The sequence below is a fragment of the Cygnus olor genome, chromosome 4 (assembly GCF_009769625.2).
Source record: "Cygnus olor isolate bCygOlo1 chromosome 4, bCygOlo1.pri.v2, whole genome shotgun sequence".
NCBI lineage: Eukaryota > Metazoa > Chordata > Aves > Anseriformes > Anatidae > Cygnus > Cygnus olor.
Genome location: NC_049172.1, coordinates 13,430,709 through 13,450,381, shown reverse-complemented (window position 1 = coordinate 13,450,381; position 19,673 = coordinate 13,430,709). Strand labels below are relative to the sequence as shown.

Genomic DNA, 19,673 nt, shown 5'->3' with positions numbered 1-19,673 from the left:
ATGCCAAGCCACATCTAACAGATTGCTCTCCAGTTAATGTATGGCCAAGACAGAAGCCAGGCTCCCCAGCCCTTACTCTCCTTCTGGCTGCTCTCAGTATTTATGGGCTCTGCTTCTTACGGATATTGTCGGTGTTTTTCCCGGACGATGTCTGTCTTCAGCAGGTTATCGGCCAGCACAAAGGCACTGTCCTCCACGGTGTCGAGTAACTTGGTGGCTGCGCGCTGCTGTTCACTTGCGTTCAGGTCCCTCCATGCATTCAGAGCCTGTGGCTGCAGGAGGTTGTTCACCGTCTCCACCATGGCCTGCAAGGGAGAGGAACTGAGTAAGAAAGGACTTTAGCGAACCTAAAGTCGAGACCTCTGACATGCACTCATTTCCCTCCTCCACACACATTAGTTATAGGGACAGGGCAACATTTCCTCTCCTTGACCATCGGGCAGCCTAAAATGGAGTTAGTTATCGTTTATTTGCATTAGACAGGAGAGGGAGAGGTCTTGATTTTATTCTAACGCAGGTTGGGAATAGTGCTTCTGTGTTCATCAGCTCTGTGCTCAGATTAAGAAGGAATTAGAGCCAGGGGTGACAGAGTGGGGATGGGGAAATCCCTAAGGAAACATGCACGAGAATATATTTCAAAACCCATTTGTGAAGCAGGTTGCTGCTATCGGCTGCACCAGAATTCGGAAGCAGGGCTGGGGAACCCATGGAAGCTATTCAGTAACTATCTGCAAGGGTTAGGCTCCATACAGAACACCTCCCACCACGTAACCTCTGTCAGGCTGTCACGGCGATGGAGAGATAGTTGAGTTACACCGTTTCATCCAGAGAAACCAGCAGGTGCCCCCACAGAGATTTTGATAAGCCGTGGCATTTCAAATTGCTCCATTCAGGAAGGAGCCGGCCCCACAGTAACAACTTCAGGACCTCCCGTGGTGCACCTTGCGCCCCGGGCTACCCTGCACAAAGAGCTTTCCCATGGGTAGCTTCCTACAGGTTAATCTAGAAGCACATCCAGGGTCACACGGAACCATGCTGGCCTTGTGATCGCCCAATTACAGCACTAGAGACCTACCCAACCTGAAGGTTTCGTTCAGCCTTAAACCTCTGCTTAGTAACTAACCAGAACTGACTCAACTGTCTTCCAGGCAAGGCTTTTAATGAGACCAGCCGCACCAGCTGGTGAAACTGATTGTGCAGAGATAAATAATATACTTTGACAGTGTTTTCTTCTGCTGGTTAGTGTCTAGCTATGAGGCAGGCCTGCCCCACAAAGAACACCTCCATTACCAGCTATCACTGACTACAGAATCCAACCTTCCCTTTGAGATGAAGTTGCCATTCTCAACAATTTTCTGCATGTTGAAAGTGTAGTCATCAAACCCCATACCTCTGATCTTCAAAGCAAAGACAGTCCCATGGGATTTCTACATGTTGCAAGCCTAAAGTACACTCCATGGCTCACTTAATGAAAATACTTCAGTATTTACTCCTGACTGTTTCAAAACACACCCACAATGTGATGTGTGAAAAGAGGTTACAGCACGGCCTGTTCTCCAGCAGAACGCTGAGGAAGAGCATTACAACAGCAACACATGGCACAAATGCCTCATTGCTCTCTCCAACTACATGAAAGGAAGGTGTGGGAGCTGGGGGTCGGCCTCTTCTCACAGGTAACTAGTGATAGGACTAGAGGGAATGGCCTCAAGTTGCACCAGGGGAGGTTTAGGTTGGGAATTAGGAGACATTTCTTCTCAGAAAGAGCAGTCAGGCATAGGAACGGGTTGCCCAGGGAGGTGGTGGAGTCACCATCCCTGGGGGTGTTTAAGGAAAGGTTGGATGTGGTGCTTAGGGACATGGTTTAGTGGGTGATATTGGTGGTAGGGGGGGGATGGTTGGACCAGATGATCTTGGAGGTCATTTCCAACCTTAATGATTCTGTGATTCTCAGTGCAAGGCATGCTGATGTCACCTCACCGGTCACAGTCGGATACAATGGGAGAATAAAACCACAGCGAACCAGAATTGGATTTTATTGTTATATCCACGTGACCTTCAAGAATTTTCAATTACAACAAGGTTAAAGGAGAAGCAAGGACATCTAGACCTGCCACTGCTAGTGCTTTTAATCCCAGCAAAGGCATTTCACTTAGATAATGCCATGTGTATCATAAACTTAAATGTCCTTCAAGTTGGATGGTTTCTCATATCACCACAGCTCCTGTTGGAAGACAGAGGCAGAATCGGGCACCCCTGACAGTAAAAAGCCCCTACTCTCCAACCTAACTAATGACAACTTAACTCAGTTGCTTTTGTGCCAAATCTCTCCTTTACCTTCAGCAGATCTTCCCCTCCCTGGAAGCTACTGCCCTGGTCCCATGATTAACAGACAACATTTCTCCTGAGCCTCGCAGCTTGGTTTCCAAAGTATAGAGTAGCCAATGCTTCCATCACTGAAGCAAATTAAAATGGCGGAAATCTCTTCCTTTATTGCTACTGCAAAAATATTTTTGTTGTCAAGCTTTTACATTTCAGAGCTGGGATCCCGTTCTCATTTGCTGTTAAGTAGAAATTACTAACCATACATCAATTTCTTAAACTAATTATTAAACTAATTTTCCTAAGTAGTCTAAAAATCATCTCAACAAATGTGGTGTGTGCACAGAAAAAACAGGTTAACTTCATAGCCAAAAAGAAATACTAAAAAAAACATTGCATTTAAGTGTTTTTTTTTTTCAGCGTTTTAAAATCTTGAAGCCTAATTGCTGTAGCTCTTAATAAAATTCTGTAGTTTACTTTGGTAGCTTATCTCCTTGCAGGCAAAAAGGAGGTGTTATTCTTCACAGTGACCAAAAAATCAACTATTTGCTGTGCTGGCTCTACACAACATGGAGTTTTCTCACAAAGATCTTATATTCCTGGAAAGCAGAAAATAAGGATTTTTCTCACCTTTCAATATTACTGTGCAGACTACAATTTGCCTTACTTCTATTTAGCTCAGCTGCTAATGGTGTTTTTAAATCTCTGCTAAAACAATATGCTTTCATCAATATCGGAGTGGTGGAAATAGTCTTTGCAGCAGATCTAGCTCCTGGCTCTGGATGGAAAGGTAATGCTTATTTTGTCTAAATATGAAACAGATGATTAAATATTTGTGTTATGGTTAAACATATGCTGCAAAGATATTTCCCCAGAAAAAATAATTTAGCTATTATTTATTTATTATTAACAAAGCATGTGTGCATGTATGCGTACAAAGCTTGACAGAGAACCTTGGTTAGATTCCTCCTGCAAAACGTGTGCTCTCCATCCAATGGCATGGTGATGCTGAGCATTCTCTAGAAATGACTAACTTGAAACCAGCTATGTCCTATCACTTTGGATCCTGGGTCTGACGCTAAAATTCTGGAAAGATTTCCAAGGACTTGGTTCAGGTCCTTAACACAGATCTGATGTGAAGTTGGTAGACTGTCATCACTGGCATTACAACCAAGATGAATTTAGTCCATAGCTTTTCCCGAGGGTCAATCCCCTCACCTGCCTCAGTGCATTAATCAAGTGTTCCCCGCATTATATTTCTGAGTGCAGCACTTCATTATGGCTGAGTGCTGCAGGCTGAAGCTAAGGAGATGAGGTGCTAATGAAATGTTTGCATTTTGGACATGAGCTGAGGTAGGTGTTTTAAACGAAACAAAACAGCTGTTAAAGCAACAGTGTCTCTTGAGACAGAGATGCCAACTGGGAAAAGTTGGGCAGGGAACCAGGAACTGTGGAAAGTCAGGCACATGAGACAAGTACTTGCGCCTGTGTCTTTGCATTTAAGCTGAGACATTGTGGTTTAGGTGGGTTTGGCACCAACTCCAATGACTTTGTGGTCTGATGAAGCTCCAGCATAGGAGCAGCAGTGCCAATCTTCCAGCAAAGCCTCTCAGTGACCAGCAGAAGGGTTAGCCCTGACAGATGACCTTTGAAATGAAGAAGGCATGAGATAGGTCTGCTAGTGAGCTGATGACTTGTTGGGTTTTACCTGAGACCCTTGGTGATGCTGATAAAGGCGGGTATTTTCAGAGGGAGCTAAGGAAGTTTTGACCCAGTTTCATCCCACCTCACTTTAATGAATTTAACATGCAGCCAAGTCAGAAGCCCAGAAGCTCTCTAGTGTCTCTTCCCAGTCAAAGTAGAAGGAATTATCATCTTCATGTAGGTGCCCAAAGACACGTGAGTTTAATCCTGTCCCCGAAGGACCCAAAACCTATTTAAGGGTTCTGCATGTTTACTTTACTGAAGACCTTGTCCCTGCTTCCCAAGCTGAAGGTATTCCACTGTTGTATTTTTCTTCTCTCCCCTGCCTTACTCCTCTTCCAAAAGCAGCTCAACTAGGCGAACAACTTCCAAGTGAGCCAAAGCACTCTCGTGAGCCTTACGGACTCCAAATAACTCTATGTCCCCTACAGCACAGCACAAAACCAATGCCAAGGTTGTAGAAGCTTTAAGAATGAAAAGCATACGCGCATATATGTCCAGGGAGAAGGACAAAAGTAACTTAAATGACATCAAGAGAGTGCTTTCAAAAGGCATAGCTTGCTTGTTTGCAGCCTTAAAGTATAAAGAAATGAGGGAAAAAGTGCACCAAGAAAGAAGACTTCCCATCTGTGTTTTTATCCTGAGATCTGTAGGTGTAGCTGTATGCTGACTACGGTATCAGGGTACCTATACATTCACTGAATGCTAAACCCCCTTAATGCAAGCCATACAGAACAACCATTCTGGGTCTGATAACAGGTTCAATGAGTCCAATATTCTGTCTCCAACAGTGGCTTCAACTGGACATTAAGAGAAGAGCAATGCCAAGTGTGGAAGATAAATCCCAGGATGGTGATTCCTTTCATTATGTGGCTATACAGCATCACAGAGTATACATTCAATGTAAATAAATGTTAATAAATTGCGGAGGGAGATTTTTTTTTCCCCCAAATAAGGGCATATGCTCATGGTTTCTTGATTTGTCCTGAGGTTACAAAACAGAAACAAAATGTAAAACTTCCTTCTCAAACACTTATAAATTGGTATTAAAAGGTGTATTGTCAAAAGGGCAACTAATTAGGAGTTTTACAGTAATTACACATACTAAAAGGCTGATCATATATGTCCCATTGATCTCCTCTGTGACAGCTGCTTCATTCCGTAAACTGAATTTGCATGTTGATTTATTTTTATCTCTAGATATGCCTGGCAAGAATATCTGTCTATGTGACACATAGTTAAACCTACAGGATAGTACATACCCAGTGATACCACATCCGTTTGTTTATCTCTCACCATAACAACACCTAAAGCATTGCTGTTTGACAGAAGTAGACTGTAATGTAAATCTGTCTTCAACTGGGAATTGAACCTCGAAATTACCAAGAGATGTCAGGCCTGCTAATCTCATTGCCAATTTGGACCAGAGCTCATTGTGCCATGCTTAAGCACAGCAATTGTAACCTTAGAAAACCAGCAACTCTCCCGGTGCTAGGTCCTAAAGGTGTTAGATCCTAAATCTTTATAGTTCATTTAGCCTTCACTGAGCAGCTGATGGAAGAACGGAAACCCCAATGAATTTAGGACTGGAGTACATTTTCAAGAGTGTGAGAGAAATATTGCTTCGTGCCAAGTGAATACCAGCAAGCCCTACAGGGAACGCTGGTTGAGCGCCTCTGCTCAGTAATTTTCAAATTCACGGGTTGTCCTTCCTTACAAAACAGCACCTCCTTAAGATGAGACTGAAACCAGTATAAATTATTTTGATGCACCTTATATCAAAAGTCTAAGATCCTATAGCAGCGCTGGGTGAATAAGGACAGTGGCTTATGGCATTAAAGTACCACTTTTGCAATGACATTTCTACTAAAACTATGTGCTTTTTATAACTTATAAAGCCCTATCTCACACTGCTAACACTCGTCTTCCTTGACCTAACAGGAATACTTGATGCAATGCACTTTCAAAAATTAGTACAGAAGGAGCTACGTCAACAAGCTGTGCTTTACATTGATAGACTGAAATCATTGCTGGTGCATGAAAAAAGCAGTGCTTGTACCGCTGCCCCTGTACAAAGGTGTTTGTTGGTACAGCTTTGCTAAGAAAGGTTTGCTCACTCTTTCCTAGAACAGTGGTGCTAAGACCATAGAGGGCAATCGCACAGATGCAGCCTTTGGCTGTGCTTACAGTTTGAGGTTCTGGTCCTGTTTGGGGCCTCTGGGTACTACTCCAAAACAAGTGCATCATCATCTTTATTCAAAGCATGCAAAAAACGTTATTAGCCCACTTTTTAATAGCAGCTTGAGATTTTATGGTAAATCGGTGGAGAAAAAAGTACGAAAACCCTTTCAGGTCTAAAGTGCACAGTGAAAATGAAAAACACTTCAGAGAGTAGACGCACTGAAATGCGGATATGGTTCAATGATTGCAATATTGTGCTCTTTTTTCCCTCTTTCTACTAGAAACTAGTAGTACTTTAAAAGAGCTTACCTGCCTCCTTGCTCAAGAATAGCTCATTTTTGTCTGTATTCATATGAAACACCCAGTGCCAAAATAAGCCCTTTTTAAAGCTATCGATATTTGCAAGACTCAAACTAATTGAGTTAAAGGCACAATCGATGATACTGAAGACAAGTTCTGCTGGAAGTTGTGCAATTGTTGCCTCTGGCCCTAAAAAGTACCAGTACAAGAGAAGCTCCCATTAACTCTGAATATACCCAGTATAGCCAAAATGGGCACTCCAGATAAGAGGATGGGGATGAAAGCCTGGATTTGGGCATGCAAGGAGAGCTGGTTCTGGCAAGGTAATTGCACTGAAAGGGACCGGCTCAGGAAATGATGGACTTCAGAATGGCACCACCAATCCCTCTACAACAGGGTCACCAATCATACCGAAACAGTCTTCTGCTACGTAGGGCTTAGGTCAAAAATAGATATACACGTTATTTCCTCAGTTCCCTAAACAAGAAAAGCGTCTTTTTGGCTAAATGGTGGCATTACATCCTGTTTCTTAGCTGAGATGTGCATTCAAATATGTCTGACAAGGCTCTTCAACCCTTGCATGTTTTTTTCTTCTTGTCATTATTAATTCCAAATTAAAATTAGTCTCTGGTCAAAGCATAAGTAAGCACACTGGAGACAATTTCTTACAGGGAAGTCCAGCCAGTGTCTAAGGCTTTTTGCAAAGCAATTTGGTCATCAATAAACAACAAAATATTCACCGAAATGGATTGACACATATTTAGATTGAATCTATCTGAACTGTGGTTAAAAATAAAAATCATTAGAATACACTACTGCTAATCTCCGCATCTGCCTTCAAAACTAACCCAGAAACACCAGTTTACGTCTAACACCAGAGTAGGTGACTGGCAACTGATGGTATCAGTTTTGGTGAACTGAACCAAAACCCATGATTACTACTCATGGTGAAGGCAAGTAGAGATCTTCAACTGGCCTTGCAGAGGAATTTCCAAAATGACTCCATAGATTCAGGGTATAGGTTTTCAAGTAAGAGTATGCAATCTCCTCTTTTAAATGCTACAGAAAATGTGTCTGCTCCAGGCACAGGAACTGTACCAAATCAGAAAGACCTGAATTTCAGCGGCGCTGAGAAACTCACTGCAGTGGGGAATAAAGGTAACTGACCTTTATTACAATTAGGCCATCTACAAACGTTCTTATGGAATTAATGGTCTTGCACTAGGCATGCAAGTTTGCAATCTTGGCCTTGAACTACCAGTAATCTCCTAGTGGTGAGCACAAAAAAAAATAGGAGATGTAAGAAATAAAAAGAAGGTTACAAACATACAGGGTATGGTTTTTTACTTTGCTTAGTATATGAGGAAGAATATTTTAAGGTCAGAAGGCATCGTAGGACTGAAATAAAAGCAATTGATTGGGAAGAAGGAATAACATAGGATCTATTTCATCTAATGAGATCTTCACCTGCAGAAAAGCTGAAACTGCATTTATGAATCATCTGTATTTGCTGCCCTACTGTTTGGGATTTGAGACTATACAAGCAACTGCTAGAATAATTACCAGGGGAAGTGAGCAAAGATGTAGAAAAAAAAGAAAATGGCTTGCAAACAATAAGTGCTTTTTTGATGGAAGTCCATAGCCTTCAAGGGGAACTCCTAGGGTGTCCATGGAGATTCTTCTTTTCTCCCAGTGGTCCAAATTAAGGAACATCTCCCACTGCCTCTACGGTAACTCATATTGAGACTTTTTCCTGTGCCACCAGATTTAAGGGCTGGCTCAGCCTAAAGCAGAAAGTAAGCACACAGTAACACAGAAAACGTTAGGTTATTTTTTTTTCAGTTTTGCTGTGTTACATGTGACAGTATCATCATATATGTAGCTTAGTTGTAGGTAAGGAACATGTGGTCACATTCCTTTTTAATATTTATGTGAAGAATTTGGGATTCCAGCGACAAACCAAGGCTGCGGCTTTGATCCTCCTCTCCCCTAACAACAGGCTCAGTGCAGCAGAAACATGAGGGGTGGGGATTTATATTTTTGCTCTTACTGGCACAAATCAAGTGCAGGTTTATCAAGCTGTGAAGTATATTAAGTTCACAGAGTTTTAACAAAGGGCTACCAAACCACAGAACCCTGCTGTGAGTCACACTTCTTTCAGATGTCCTTTTAATTATACCAAATGGAAGTTTGGGGCACTTTGATGCTTATGGGCAAACATCTAGATGTCTTGAAAAAGCTGCTGAAAGTACTCCCCATAGCTATAGCTAATATCCTACATTGTATGCACACTGCTAACCAATTTATTCCAGCCACTTTAACAACGATACCTCTCCTGACAGGCCACGCAGAACGGCATCAGGAGTTGAGCAAGGCACAAATCATTAGAGGACTCTGAAAGTTGTTTGACACGCACCGCGGAGCTCTTTGTCATACAGCCAATTAAGTGACCAAACAAGGAACTCGAAAATCCTCATTAATTTGCCCCTTTCTCTATAAATGGAGGTTAGAGTCTTTCTTGTTGCAGGCACAACAAGAACACAGCTAAACGTGGCGTAATTCAATTTACTCTCCGTCTCAAGAGCTACAAGTTTCTTTCGTTTCATCCTCACAGAAGTTTGAGCCAACTGAGCAAGCAAGCAAGCAAGAAGGAGAGAAAAAAAAGAATTAATCCATTTTAAATATTACTGGCAAAGTCCCAGACATACCTTTTATCTACCAAGAGCTGCTGGGTTTGAAAAGAAAAAAAAAGTCTCTTCTTTTACTCAGTCCTAAACTTAATGGCTTGAATCCCCTGGGGGAAAGCCTTTCATTTTGCTTAGTACAGCAATTCCAACAGCCCGTGTTACAAGTGTGAAGTGTTCAGAAAACTTCCAGGAGAACTGGAAGGCTGAGTCTGACTGCAACCACCTGCTGGCCATCTGCTACCTGGACCCTGCCAGGGTCTCAACACTGGCCTCACTGGTGGCTGCAATGACACCTGCACCCAGAAGCTCTTGGGGCCCTCATGGAGCAGGTGGCACCTCCATAATCTCCATTTAGTGTACAGACAAGCTCCAAATTACAAAACAGGGCAAACTGGTTTACAGGACAGCCCAGAGGATAGCGGAAACCAGAGCAGAAAATGCTGTTAAGCCAGGAAAATGCTGCAAAAGCTACACTCTGCTGCTTCCTTCCACACCTCCCACAGAACAGCCACTCTGTCTATCTATTGTATTCACCATCCTCCAGCTTTGAAGCAACTGAGACTGGCTTAAAAAAAAAAAAAAAGAATAATGGACCCCACTGGGAAGTTTTTGCCCTCTGAGATCTGCATCTCAAATGCAGCACACAGTTTCACACGGGAAGGGGCTGAGAAGCTGAGAAACAATGAGCATGTGTCACTTGCTGAAGGGCATGGAAGAAATCTGTGACACCAAACCCAGTTTCACAGTTCTCAGTAGACAAATGTTTAGAGTTCCTACAACTCCAGAGCTTCACTATAAGGAGAAACACCTTCGGAAAATGAGTAAGTTCTGAAAAAAAAAAATCCAGAAAATTCTGGCCAGCTTATGTCACACATCAGTCACCAATGAGGCTACACTCACCAAGTGTGTCACCCATTGTGACTCACTCTCCTGCACAAATACTTTTTCCTTCCATTCCCAAAATAGAGTGCCAAGAACAGTGCACTGCGGAAAGGTGGGCCTGAGTAATGCAGGGAGGTGCAGCTCCAAGGGGAATTGGTGCAGAGATCTTCAGCCACTAAAAAGCCAGTCACCTGCTCCAAGCTCTCCTTAGCCGATGGAGAACCCTTCCAAGTCCACTCACCCCATCCCTGTTGGACATCCACCTCTGTAAGCTCAGTTCATCTAGGTGACTCCTACTATCACAAATTAAAATTTATGTTGCAGTTTCTTAATCATGGCGATTGGCAAACCCCAAGCTGTTGTTTGGTCATTATATTAATGTGTATTTATCATATCACCCATCGGATTGGCTCTTGTTGGATTTTTGAGAGAAAAGAGATCATCTACCACATATGCAACTAAAAGAGGAGCATCCATAATCTCTGTCTTCACTAAATAAAATCCCTGAACTTATAATTCAGTAAATATTGTGGCATTTTACAGACATATCAAATCAATACTTGTTTTAATTATGACATTACCCAGAAAAATAAGATGGTAATCTGATACTGCATCCCCACCATCTCATCTTTGAATAACTCAGAAAATTTCCAGTTCCGTTTTACACATTTATTTGTATTATTCATTTATTTTGGACTCTATAGGACTTTACACCTCAGCTGGCACAGGGGCTCTGTCATAACCACTTAGGTTTTGTCAGCCCAAAAAAACCACTGAGACTGATATTAGTAATTATTATCTTCTCAAGTTACCCTCCCCTTCCCACAAATTCACCTGTTTTCAATTATACATTTGATTTTTATAGTTACTGAACATCTCTCACATAGACTTTGTACAGTGTTTTCCTCTGCCTAGGGAGCACAGCTGTGGATGCTCTTCATGACAAAGGGATCAGCAAAAGGAGATCATGTCAGCAAGGCTGAAAACTCAATTTCTCTGCCATCGGTGGCATATTTCCATGGAGTATCCACCTCCCATCGACTTCACAAGATCTGGGACTTCCCCATTTAAGATCTGTTGAAAAATTATTGCTAAGTTGTCTTTGCCAGCCCAGACATTTCACTGCCTGGTACAGCGTAAGTGGCCTGTAACAGGAATACCTGCAGTCACATTTAATTGCTATGACAGACAAACACTCCCCCACAAGATTTTTGTTCACTTCAGCAACGTGATTTTCCAAATGGAACATACTGTATGAAAATATGTCTAGATACATTATTTTACCTACATATATTACAAAGCTGAGCTGGAAAGGTTTCAATTAGGTCATCTAATTCATTCTTCAAGCTCTCCATTACAGGACTGTCCACTTCAATAGATTTACCAGCTTTGTTCATATTTACACTAAACAGCTTAGGCAATGAGCTTTCATCAGCTTTGGTCTACTACAGATGTAGGCAAATGATTAATGTTTAAACATAGAAGTAGTCTTTCCAAGTGAAAGGCAAGGAGTCCTTGAAATTAATGGTAAGCTTAAGTCTATACAGAATTCAAGTTTTATTCTATCAATGCCAAGATTTCTGTAGAGTATATTAAATCCACTATTCAGTGTTGTTCGAAAAAAGACAAAAAGACCAGGAGCCTGCAATGAGTCTGCAGAGTACACCTGTGCAGCTAGGGAAAGGACAAGGTTGAGTAGCATCCAATATCCCCAACAGGGGCGCGCAGTCCATGTCAAACCAGCTTCACCATGTTTCAACTGTAGATAAGATAGCTAAACTGGGAGTAAGCACTGCAGTCTAAAATTTCCTTAAAATGCTAGTTACCTTCTTCTGGATCTTAAGGGAGGTCAGTCCAGATATGATACATACAACTCCATGACTCATCTTTATCCATTAATGTTTATGGAAGGGAATAGATGAGGGATGGCTTTCCATCATGACCAAAGGGAAGACAGACAGGCTACCAGCACAGAGGTGAACTGTTTTATATTTAATGCCCTAGAATCTAAGCCATCTAATCTTCCAGATTAAATGAAGTATGCCTCACAAAATAAAGTCAATATGAGATGTAGGAACTTCCACTATGCAGAAAAAAATCAGGTACTGACAGCCCCCTCCGCAAACATGGGTTTCATTTTCACACCTCTGTTACATATACACATATAAATAATGACCAACCATCCGTAAGTTTAACATCGAAGTTCACAAGCACAAGACAGAAATTAGGAGGTAAAACATTCACATTTCTTAAAGCAGCATTAACTCATCCATAGTATACAAACAGCTTTATACAAAAGTCACTGGAGCAAGTGCTACAAACCTAGGTGACAGGATAAATAACGTCATAACCCAAGGCCCCACTCTTGAAAAGAGTGCAGGCAGGTCTTTCCAAAACACTGGGACTTGACTTCGTTCATGTAAACACAATGTGAGCCTGCAAATTCAGGCCGCAGCTGGGTGAACTTTATGGGATGTTATGTTCCTAATCCTATATTTAGTTTGCAGCACTCTCCTCCTTCTTACATCCCTCTGCGAGGACACTCTGCATTTCATTATGATTCTACCTCCTCCCTCATGCCAAGTGCCGCAATTTTGAATTGTTTCTAAATTTGCAAAAGAAGAAGGAAAAACAAGAAATTGCATGCAGCAGCTATTTGAGTGACATGTTGCTAGCAAAACCCAGGTGGTCTGGAGACACCTCTGTGAGCAGGAGGTTTTGCATTCTGGAATTGCATGCATCCAGACTGCTCTGCTTATTCCAGTGTCTGAATGGGTCTTGTCAGATCTCTCTCTTTTTTTTTTTCCCTCCCCCACTTTCTTGTTCGGAGTTTTTGTCCCACATTTTTGTCAAGGCTGTGAACAACCGGGCAAGTGTGGAAGGGAAACAAATAATGAAATGATCATATTATCCTGTAACCTTAACCTTAGAACTTGCTGCCACAAAGATGGTAAAATCAGACAAGAACCACTTCACAGTCACTCAGTCAAACAAAAACTGGACATGTGTATTAAAAACACAAGAAATACCTGGACATAGGCCCTGCAAGAGCGCTCCCTTTTCTGAAGCTGAGTCCATAAAGACAGCAGATTAAAGACGGAATAGAAAAAACAAGTTAGTGACAGAACAAGGGAAAAAAATTTTTGAAGAAAATGCCTATGCAAAAACCTCATTTCTCTTTTAAACAGCTCTTGAGAACAAACCAAACCAAAGGAAGCATGAGAGTTAGGCAGCAGTGGAAGGCTGGAAGGACGGGCTCCAGAAATAAAGGTTAGTCCTTCTTCAGTTAAGCACACACCGGGAACTTTGCAAGAGCAGCTGTTAGATGGCAGAGACACTTAGGTAAAGTGGAGGTGGTCAGAATACAACCTTTTCCTTACAGCTTGGAGTTTTCATGTCAAACAATGCTGGGAAGGAAGGGGATGATTGTTATTTATGTGAAAGGAGAGTGGGCTCTGCAGCTGGAGAGTGCTGATGGCATAGTGAGCTATAACCCAGCTTTGGACAAGCAGGGAGCAAGCTGTATGCAGGATATATCTATAAATAGGCCTAGACTCATCCTGAGACTCAAGGCAGAGCCTCTCATCTAGCTTTACCTCACCTTAATGCCAGCTCTGGAGCATGTCAAGTGCGATCACACCTGAAGCTGTGGGAGAGAGCATTGCCCAGAGTTCCTGAATGCATAAATGGCCATTGAAAAGCTTATAACTAGGAAATGGGAATCAGATTTAATATTTCCAGCTGAGGCCGTTTTCTCCTCTTTGGATTAAGCTGCTTGTTTAGGACTGAATTTTCCAGTTTTCTCTTATACTGCATTGTGCTTTCCTTTGTAATTACTGGGCCTAAATACTTTATATGCTGAATAGCTTTTCCATAAAGAATCCCACCTTCTTAATAGGAGCCACATTTAAGACTGTACTTTGATATGCACTTGCATGCCTCCTGCCTGATAACTGCACTTCAATGTGTCATGAAATTCAAACAGGCACTTATTTACCTCCCTGGGACTTTGCAGGCTGTCTGCAGTAGTGAGCTAGAAATGAGACCGCTCTGCAGCAGTGCAACTAAAGTCAGGCTGCTCGGAGCCACTGGTTTTGCTGGGTTGTTTTTTGCTGATGTATCTGAGTTGGAAATGCCTGTCAATGGAGATTCGGGGTAACATACTCTCAGCTCACAGCAGTGCCATCCCATTAGGACAGCTGAGAGCCAGATTTGTACCCAAGAGTTCTGAGACTCCAAAACAAACAAAGTACACTCAGGTATCAGGCAGTGTCTAATTTCAATTTCTAATTCATCAATTTGTAACAGTAGAAACCTTCTCTGGGTAAACTTGGCCAGTATGAAGACTTTTCAGACACAAATGGAGATCAAAGAAAGCCTTGCTGGAAATTACAGAGCTATCCACTTGGGGGTCTCACCAGTCTGCTATAGAATGATTATTACCTTAATTAAGCCTGATCCCGTGGAAAGCACAACGCTTTTAGTGACAGGAAAGTGGCTCCTGAAAGATGATGGCTTTTAAAAACTCTGATTATGCCAGTTTACTTTAATTCATTGTACATCAGTTTGTAAAAAATAATAAAAAACAAAAGAGCACAGGTGAATGCTTTCAGATGGAGCATGAAGGTAAATCCCCAGCACATTTCCTTTAATGATTAAAAGAATATTTAATGGCTAGTGCTTACTTTATTTCTCCTTTCTGACTAAACAACACTAACTAAAACTCTTTGTAAATTACTTTTTCCTTTTTTTTTTTTTTTTTTTTCTGGAAATACTCTTGATCAGTGAAGGGGAAAATGGAGCAGTAACTCTGCTGCCTTTTGTTTGCCCGATACTACTTCCAAGTCGAATTCATGCATTCTTAAATGAACACAGAGCAGTTGCTCTTCTAAAGAATTAAGTGGGGAATGAGAGCAAGTAAATTACCGAGCCTGTCATTTGGATCACTGACTCGCATCGTTGTTTTGCAGGACTCCACACGGTCCAGAATTTTAATGTGGAGTGCAATTGATTTGTATGAGCTGCTTGTGCAAAGCTGATGGTGGTGGCGGTGGGGGAATCTGCAAGGGGAACCACAGGAGGGACAGCAGAGCTGAGGAGCTCTGCCTTTCCGAACCTTCCCGTGACATCGGTAACTCCCACCTTTCCCCAAGATACAACCCCATTTCGTGTAATCGGAACAAATACTGGAAGGTAGGATATAAAAAGATGAAAAATATGTGTTTGCAAAGCTGAAGTGACAAAATGTTGGGTATGGCTCGGACATACTCAGAAGAGCAAGCAGACTAGAATCATGAAACCTGTTAGTAGGTGACATTAATTGCTGGTTTTACCTCATATTGTCAGATATCGCCATAATTTCAAATAAAACCACGTTTGGATTATAACAAAAATGTTATGCTGATGTAACAGTTAATACAAGTATTACCTACATTGTTATAAAATAGCTGGAAGCAGCGCTAATTAAAAGCATCAGGACAACCCAATTCATAGCACATGCAAAGCACATGATATGCAGGACTTCAATTCCCATGTGGCTGTAATTTTAAACAATCCTGAAGCCCTTCTCATTTAAAACAGAATAAGTCCACAATAATATTTTACAACAGAAAGACAACGTTATTTCCCTGAAAAATATGTTTCTTCAGAAGACACGGAAGAAATTTCAGGCTTAGCTGGGATCATTTATTCCCCGTATACCCTTGTGACCAAATTCTGTTCTCACTTACATGGATGCCCGAACTGTCAGAGCCAAATACATAGTTGAGAACAAAATCTGGTGTCTTATTTTAAGTAGGTGGCCAATATAACCATGTGCTGGTAGCCACAGGATTCAGCTTCTCTTTGTTCTGATGACCAGGCCTGTACAATGCACTGCCTGAGTCCCAGATAATTCTTATCCCGTGCATTTACATGAGATTCAGTGATGAAGGCGGCTCTGGACCAAGGAAAACCACAAGTTTAAATATATTCTTACAGACTCCACAGCCAATATTTTCTCCCATAATCGGCAATGTCTAGCATCTTTAGTATGTAGCAGGTGCACTTAAATATAGAAATGACAAAATGACTAGTAATTCTTTTTCTTCAGAGGGCACATAAACCACAGAGTCATCGTGCAGAAAGGTGCTTCTGGACTGTCACAGGTAATTATTACAAAGGCCCTCTAATACTAAAACATCTTAAGCACCTTAGACGTAAATAAGCTGCCATCTAATGTGACTTTGATAAATGTATCTCAAGTGTAAATAAATGTTTATCTGCTTTTATTTGTTTATATTTATGCATAAAAGTGCCCATTTGACCTTCACATCCAGTGTCTTTTAATGTTACAAGATGAAAAATCAAAACTCAGACTCCCTCTGCAACTCAGGGTTTTAAAAACTCAAATTTTCTGGATTATATTACATGTCATTTCACAGACAATTCAGCACTGGAAATGCTGGGCAAAAGTCTAGTCTCAGTCATGTTGGCACAAATCCACAATAATTGCCATGGTATCACTTGAGTTATTCTCATACCAAGCCACGAGTGCTGAGACCACACTGAAGTACCAGGAGTACATATATCTACACATCTAAGGGTATACACTTCCCAGCACCAACAGTACACTTGGCATTTACAACTGTTTCGTTTCTCAGCAGAATAAAATGCACTGTAAATGAAAAACTGCCAGGTACTCTTGTCTACTAAGAAAGAATGGCTGCCCTAAAATGGCACTCGTTCAGAATGAGATTTCTAATAGCTCTCCAGGGACAGCCAAACCTTTCTTCAGCCTCCTGTCCTTTCCCAAGGCCCTTTGTTTTTACCTTATTTAAGCTGCGTGCAGCGCTGTCCTTCCCGCCTGGAGTCAGGTTTCGGAGCTGCACGTCAAGCAAGTTGACCAGCTGGACCATGGCAGACACGGAGTACGTGATATCACCAGCGTACAAGTGGTTTTTCGTGTGCTCCGCAAGTTCTCGGGCGATATTGGCAGCCATCTCTCCCGACTTCATCTGCAGTTGAGAAAGCAGGGGAAAAGGTTGTCCCTAACTGTTAGTATGACATTACTCCAGGCCCCCCAGCCCCACAGGTTTAAGTGAGTCAGCTCCCTGCAAAGCAACATTCTCAGGAAGGAAACTTTGACGAGGACTTTCAGGATTTGATCACATACAGCATTTGAGTATGATTCCCATGCTTTTGATACACGTGGTCACCCACCAAGCTGGCTTCAACACAACCATTTCTGATTTTCTCACAAGGCACCACTGGAACTCAGAGGCTGCTAATTCTTTGCACTGAAGCAGATGCGACCAAAGCCGTCATGGCTTTCCAGGAAATGCTGATGCTAAGGAGGGCTTCAGCTAGCTTGTCCCATTGTTTTATCTATTCCACTTGAAAAACAAACAAACAAACAAAAAAAACCAAGCCCCACCCAACAACATGTAAATAGGTTCTCCTATCAAGAAAGAGCTGATTCTGATTCCAGAAGTTTATTTGATAATGGGGAGATGATTTTTGTTACAACTCCTGCACAAAAAAGGTCCTTGAAAAGAAACAAAAATAGATGACAGCTCAGACAAACAAGAGAAAAAAAGCTGACAAATTCCATTGCATGGATTTAGCAATCAGTTGTTAATTTAACACTTAGTGCTTGCACACAAGAGATGTACTCCTTACCACAATGGCCACTACTTCTGTAATAAGTCTAGTGATTCTTAGCTTAAAAACATACTAACTCAGGAGCAAAAGGTTTAAGCCTTCAAATAAAGGCTTGCTGGAAGGGAAAACCAAGTAGGCTGTTTGGTTGTATCTGCTATTAAAAGACTCTTATTGTCTAATTGAGTCATAAAATTCATGACTCACCTGTAGAGAAATTCACTGTGTAATTATTTGAGAAGCTCTCTCTTTCCATAATGTTTTTTCCTTCTTTCTTGCTCTGTATTTCTCTCCTCACCTGCTGTCCCTTTCCTCTCCCGTGCCACGAGGATTGCGGTCAGGGCAGCTAGTCCCATCTCCTTTCTATGAGCAGCCCACTACAGAAATACTATTGCAACTTCCTAATCTTCCTTCATTATATGCCACTCCAATTTGGAATGCATATCCATAGGGAATATGCCAGGTATAAGGAGAAATTACACAGGATGACATTTAAATGAAGGTCCCACTTCTCCGTCAGGCTTAATGACCAACTCTGCTGGGTTCTTCATATGAAATTTCCAATTGTCTTATCTTCCAACAGTTAGAAATCAGATATTTCTCTTCCTCTCTCAATTTCTGGTGCTTATTGTAAAAGCAAGATTCCAGAGAAAGATTGCAGACAGAGCTTCTACCTCTCAGTAAATCAATTAGCTCAGTTATAAATGAATAACTTACTTCCATCAATTTGACAGCAACAGCCCATCTGATTTAATGAGATCTAACTGAAGACGTTCATATGCTCATCTTCAGAGAATTAAAGCATATGATGATATAGATAAGACAAATAAAGGAGATAATGTGTTGTTCTTCCCATTAGAGCAATGATAACATATATTCAAAAATTGAATGATTTCTTCCTTGTAACACACAAGGCTAATGCCATAGAAACCAGATCCTATTCTTACAGCTGCCTGATCTCCTAAGCAGCTGATAAAGCCACGTGTCAGCACAGGGGCTGAATTTTAACCTCCTCCATTGGCACCGAGGCCTTTAAAGAATGACTGCAACAAATCCCTTTACATATAGAAATCAATGACAGGATTTTCCTGCAGTTTGTCCCTGGAGCTTAACATGTATCATGACAGACTATGTTTTTGTGAGCCCTACAGAAAACTGCAAAAGTCTAAGAAGTGCAATTTTTACTGATGCATCAGAAAAAAAAACCCTGCTACTCAACATTTGATGTATCCATTTTCTCTTGGACCATGCACCTTTGCAGACTGGCCTACTCATAACAAATGGCTCAGCTTCTACAAAGTCAAACCCAAGAGTTTTCCTCCTCTGGAATAACCGCTTGTTGTATTGAGCTGCAAGCTATCATTGCTCCTACCTGTCTGCAAAACCAGTTTGGGCTGATCATTAGCTCCTTTCCTTGTATCTTAGACAGATCACCAGTCCTAAAAACTGCCACTCTGAGGAATTCTAGTGTGACCAAATAACCCCCCCCAAAATAGGCAACAACTGATGAAATGCCTGAGGAAAGGCACAGTAAAGATCAAAATTTGTCAAGTCTTGGGACCCAGATGTATTTGCTCAAACTCACGCCAAGCACCCAGATTTCCTGACGCACCATTCCCTGGGAACATCGTGTCTGGCTGAGTGGCTGATGAACTACTTCCTAGCACTGACACTCATTTCCAAACTTCTTCATTGTCACCCAGAAGATGCAGCTACAAGCCACCACAACAGTGCTGAGACACTCGTTCCATCCTGCCTGCGTGCATAATGCGAGTGGTGCCCACAGTGATGGCCATGAGACCTATTAATGTTAACCTTCCTAACTCTTTTGAGCATTTGAAGCTGCGGTTTAGGTGTCCTCCATGCAGTCCTGTCAAAACCAACTTCTGCTATTAGTCCCTAAACACTGACTAAAATGTATGCCTGGTGTTGTGTAAAAACATGACTGAACTTTTTGCATTA

At 41.7% G+C, this 19,673-nt stretch overlaps 1 protein-coding gene across 1 annotated transcript in view; it reads right to left on the bottom strand.

Moving 5' to 3' along the window:
• The window catches only part of ADGRL3 (adhesion G protein-coupled receptor L3), a 525,203-nt gene that overhangs the window by 74,628 nt on the left and 430,902 nt on the right, over window positions 1–19,673 (bottom strand). Inside the window, 4 exon segments of the mRNA XM_040555050.1 lie at window positions 121–136; window positions 138–305; window positions 13,103–13,141; window positions 16,883–17,068. Of these exon segments, the coding sequence (XP_040410984.1) occupies window positions 121–136; window positions 138–305; window positions 13,103–13,141; window positions 16,883–17,068 (409 nt within the window).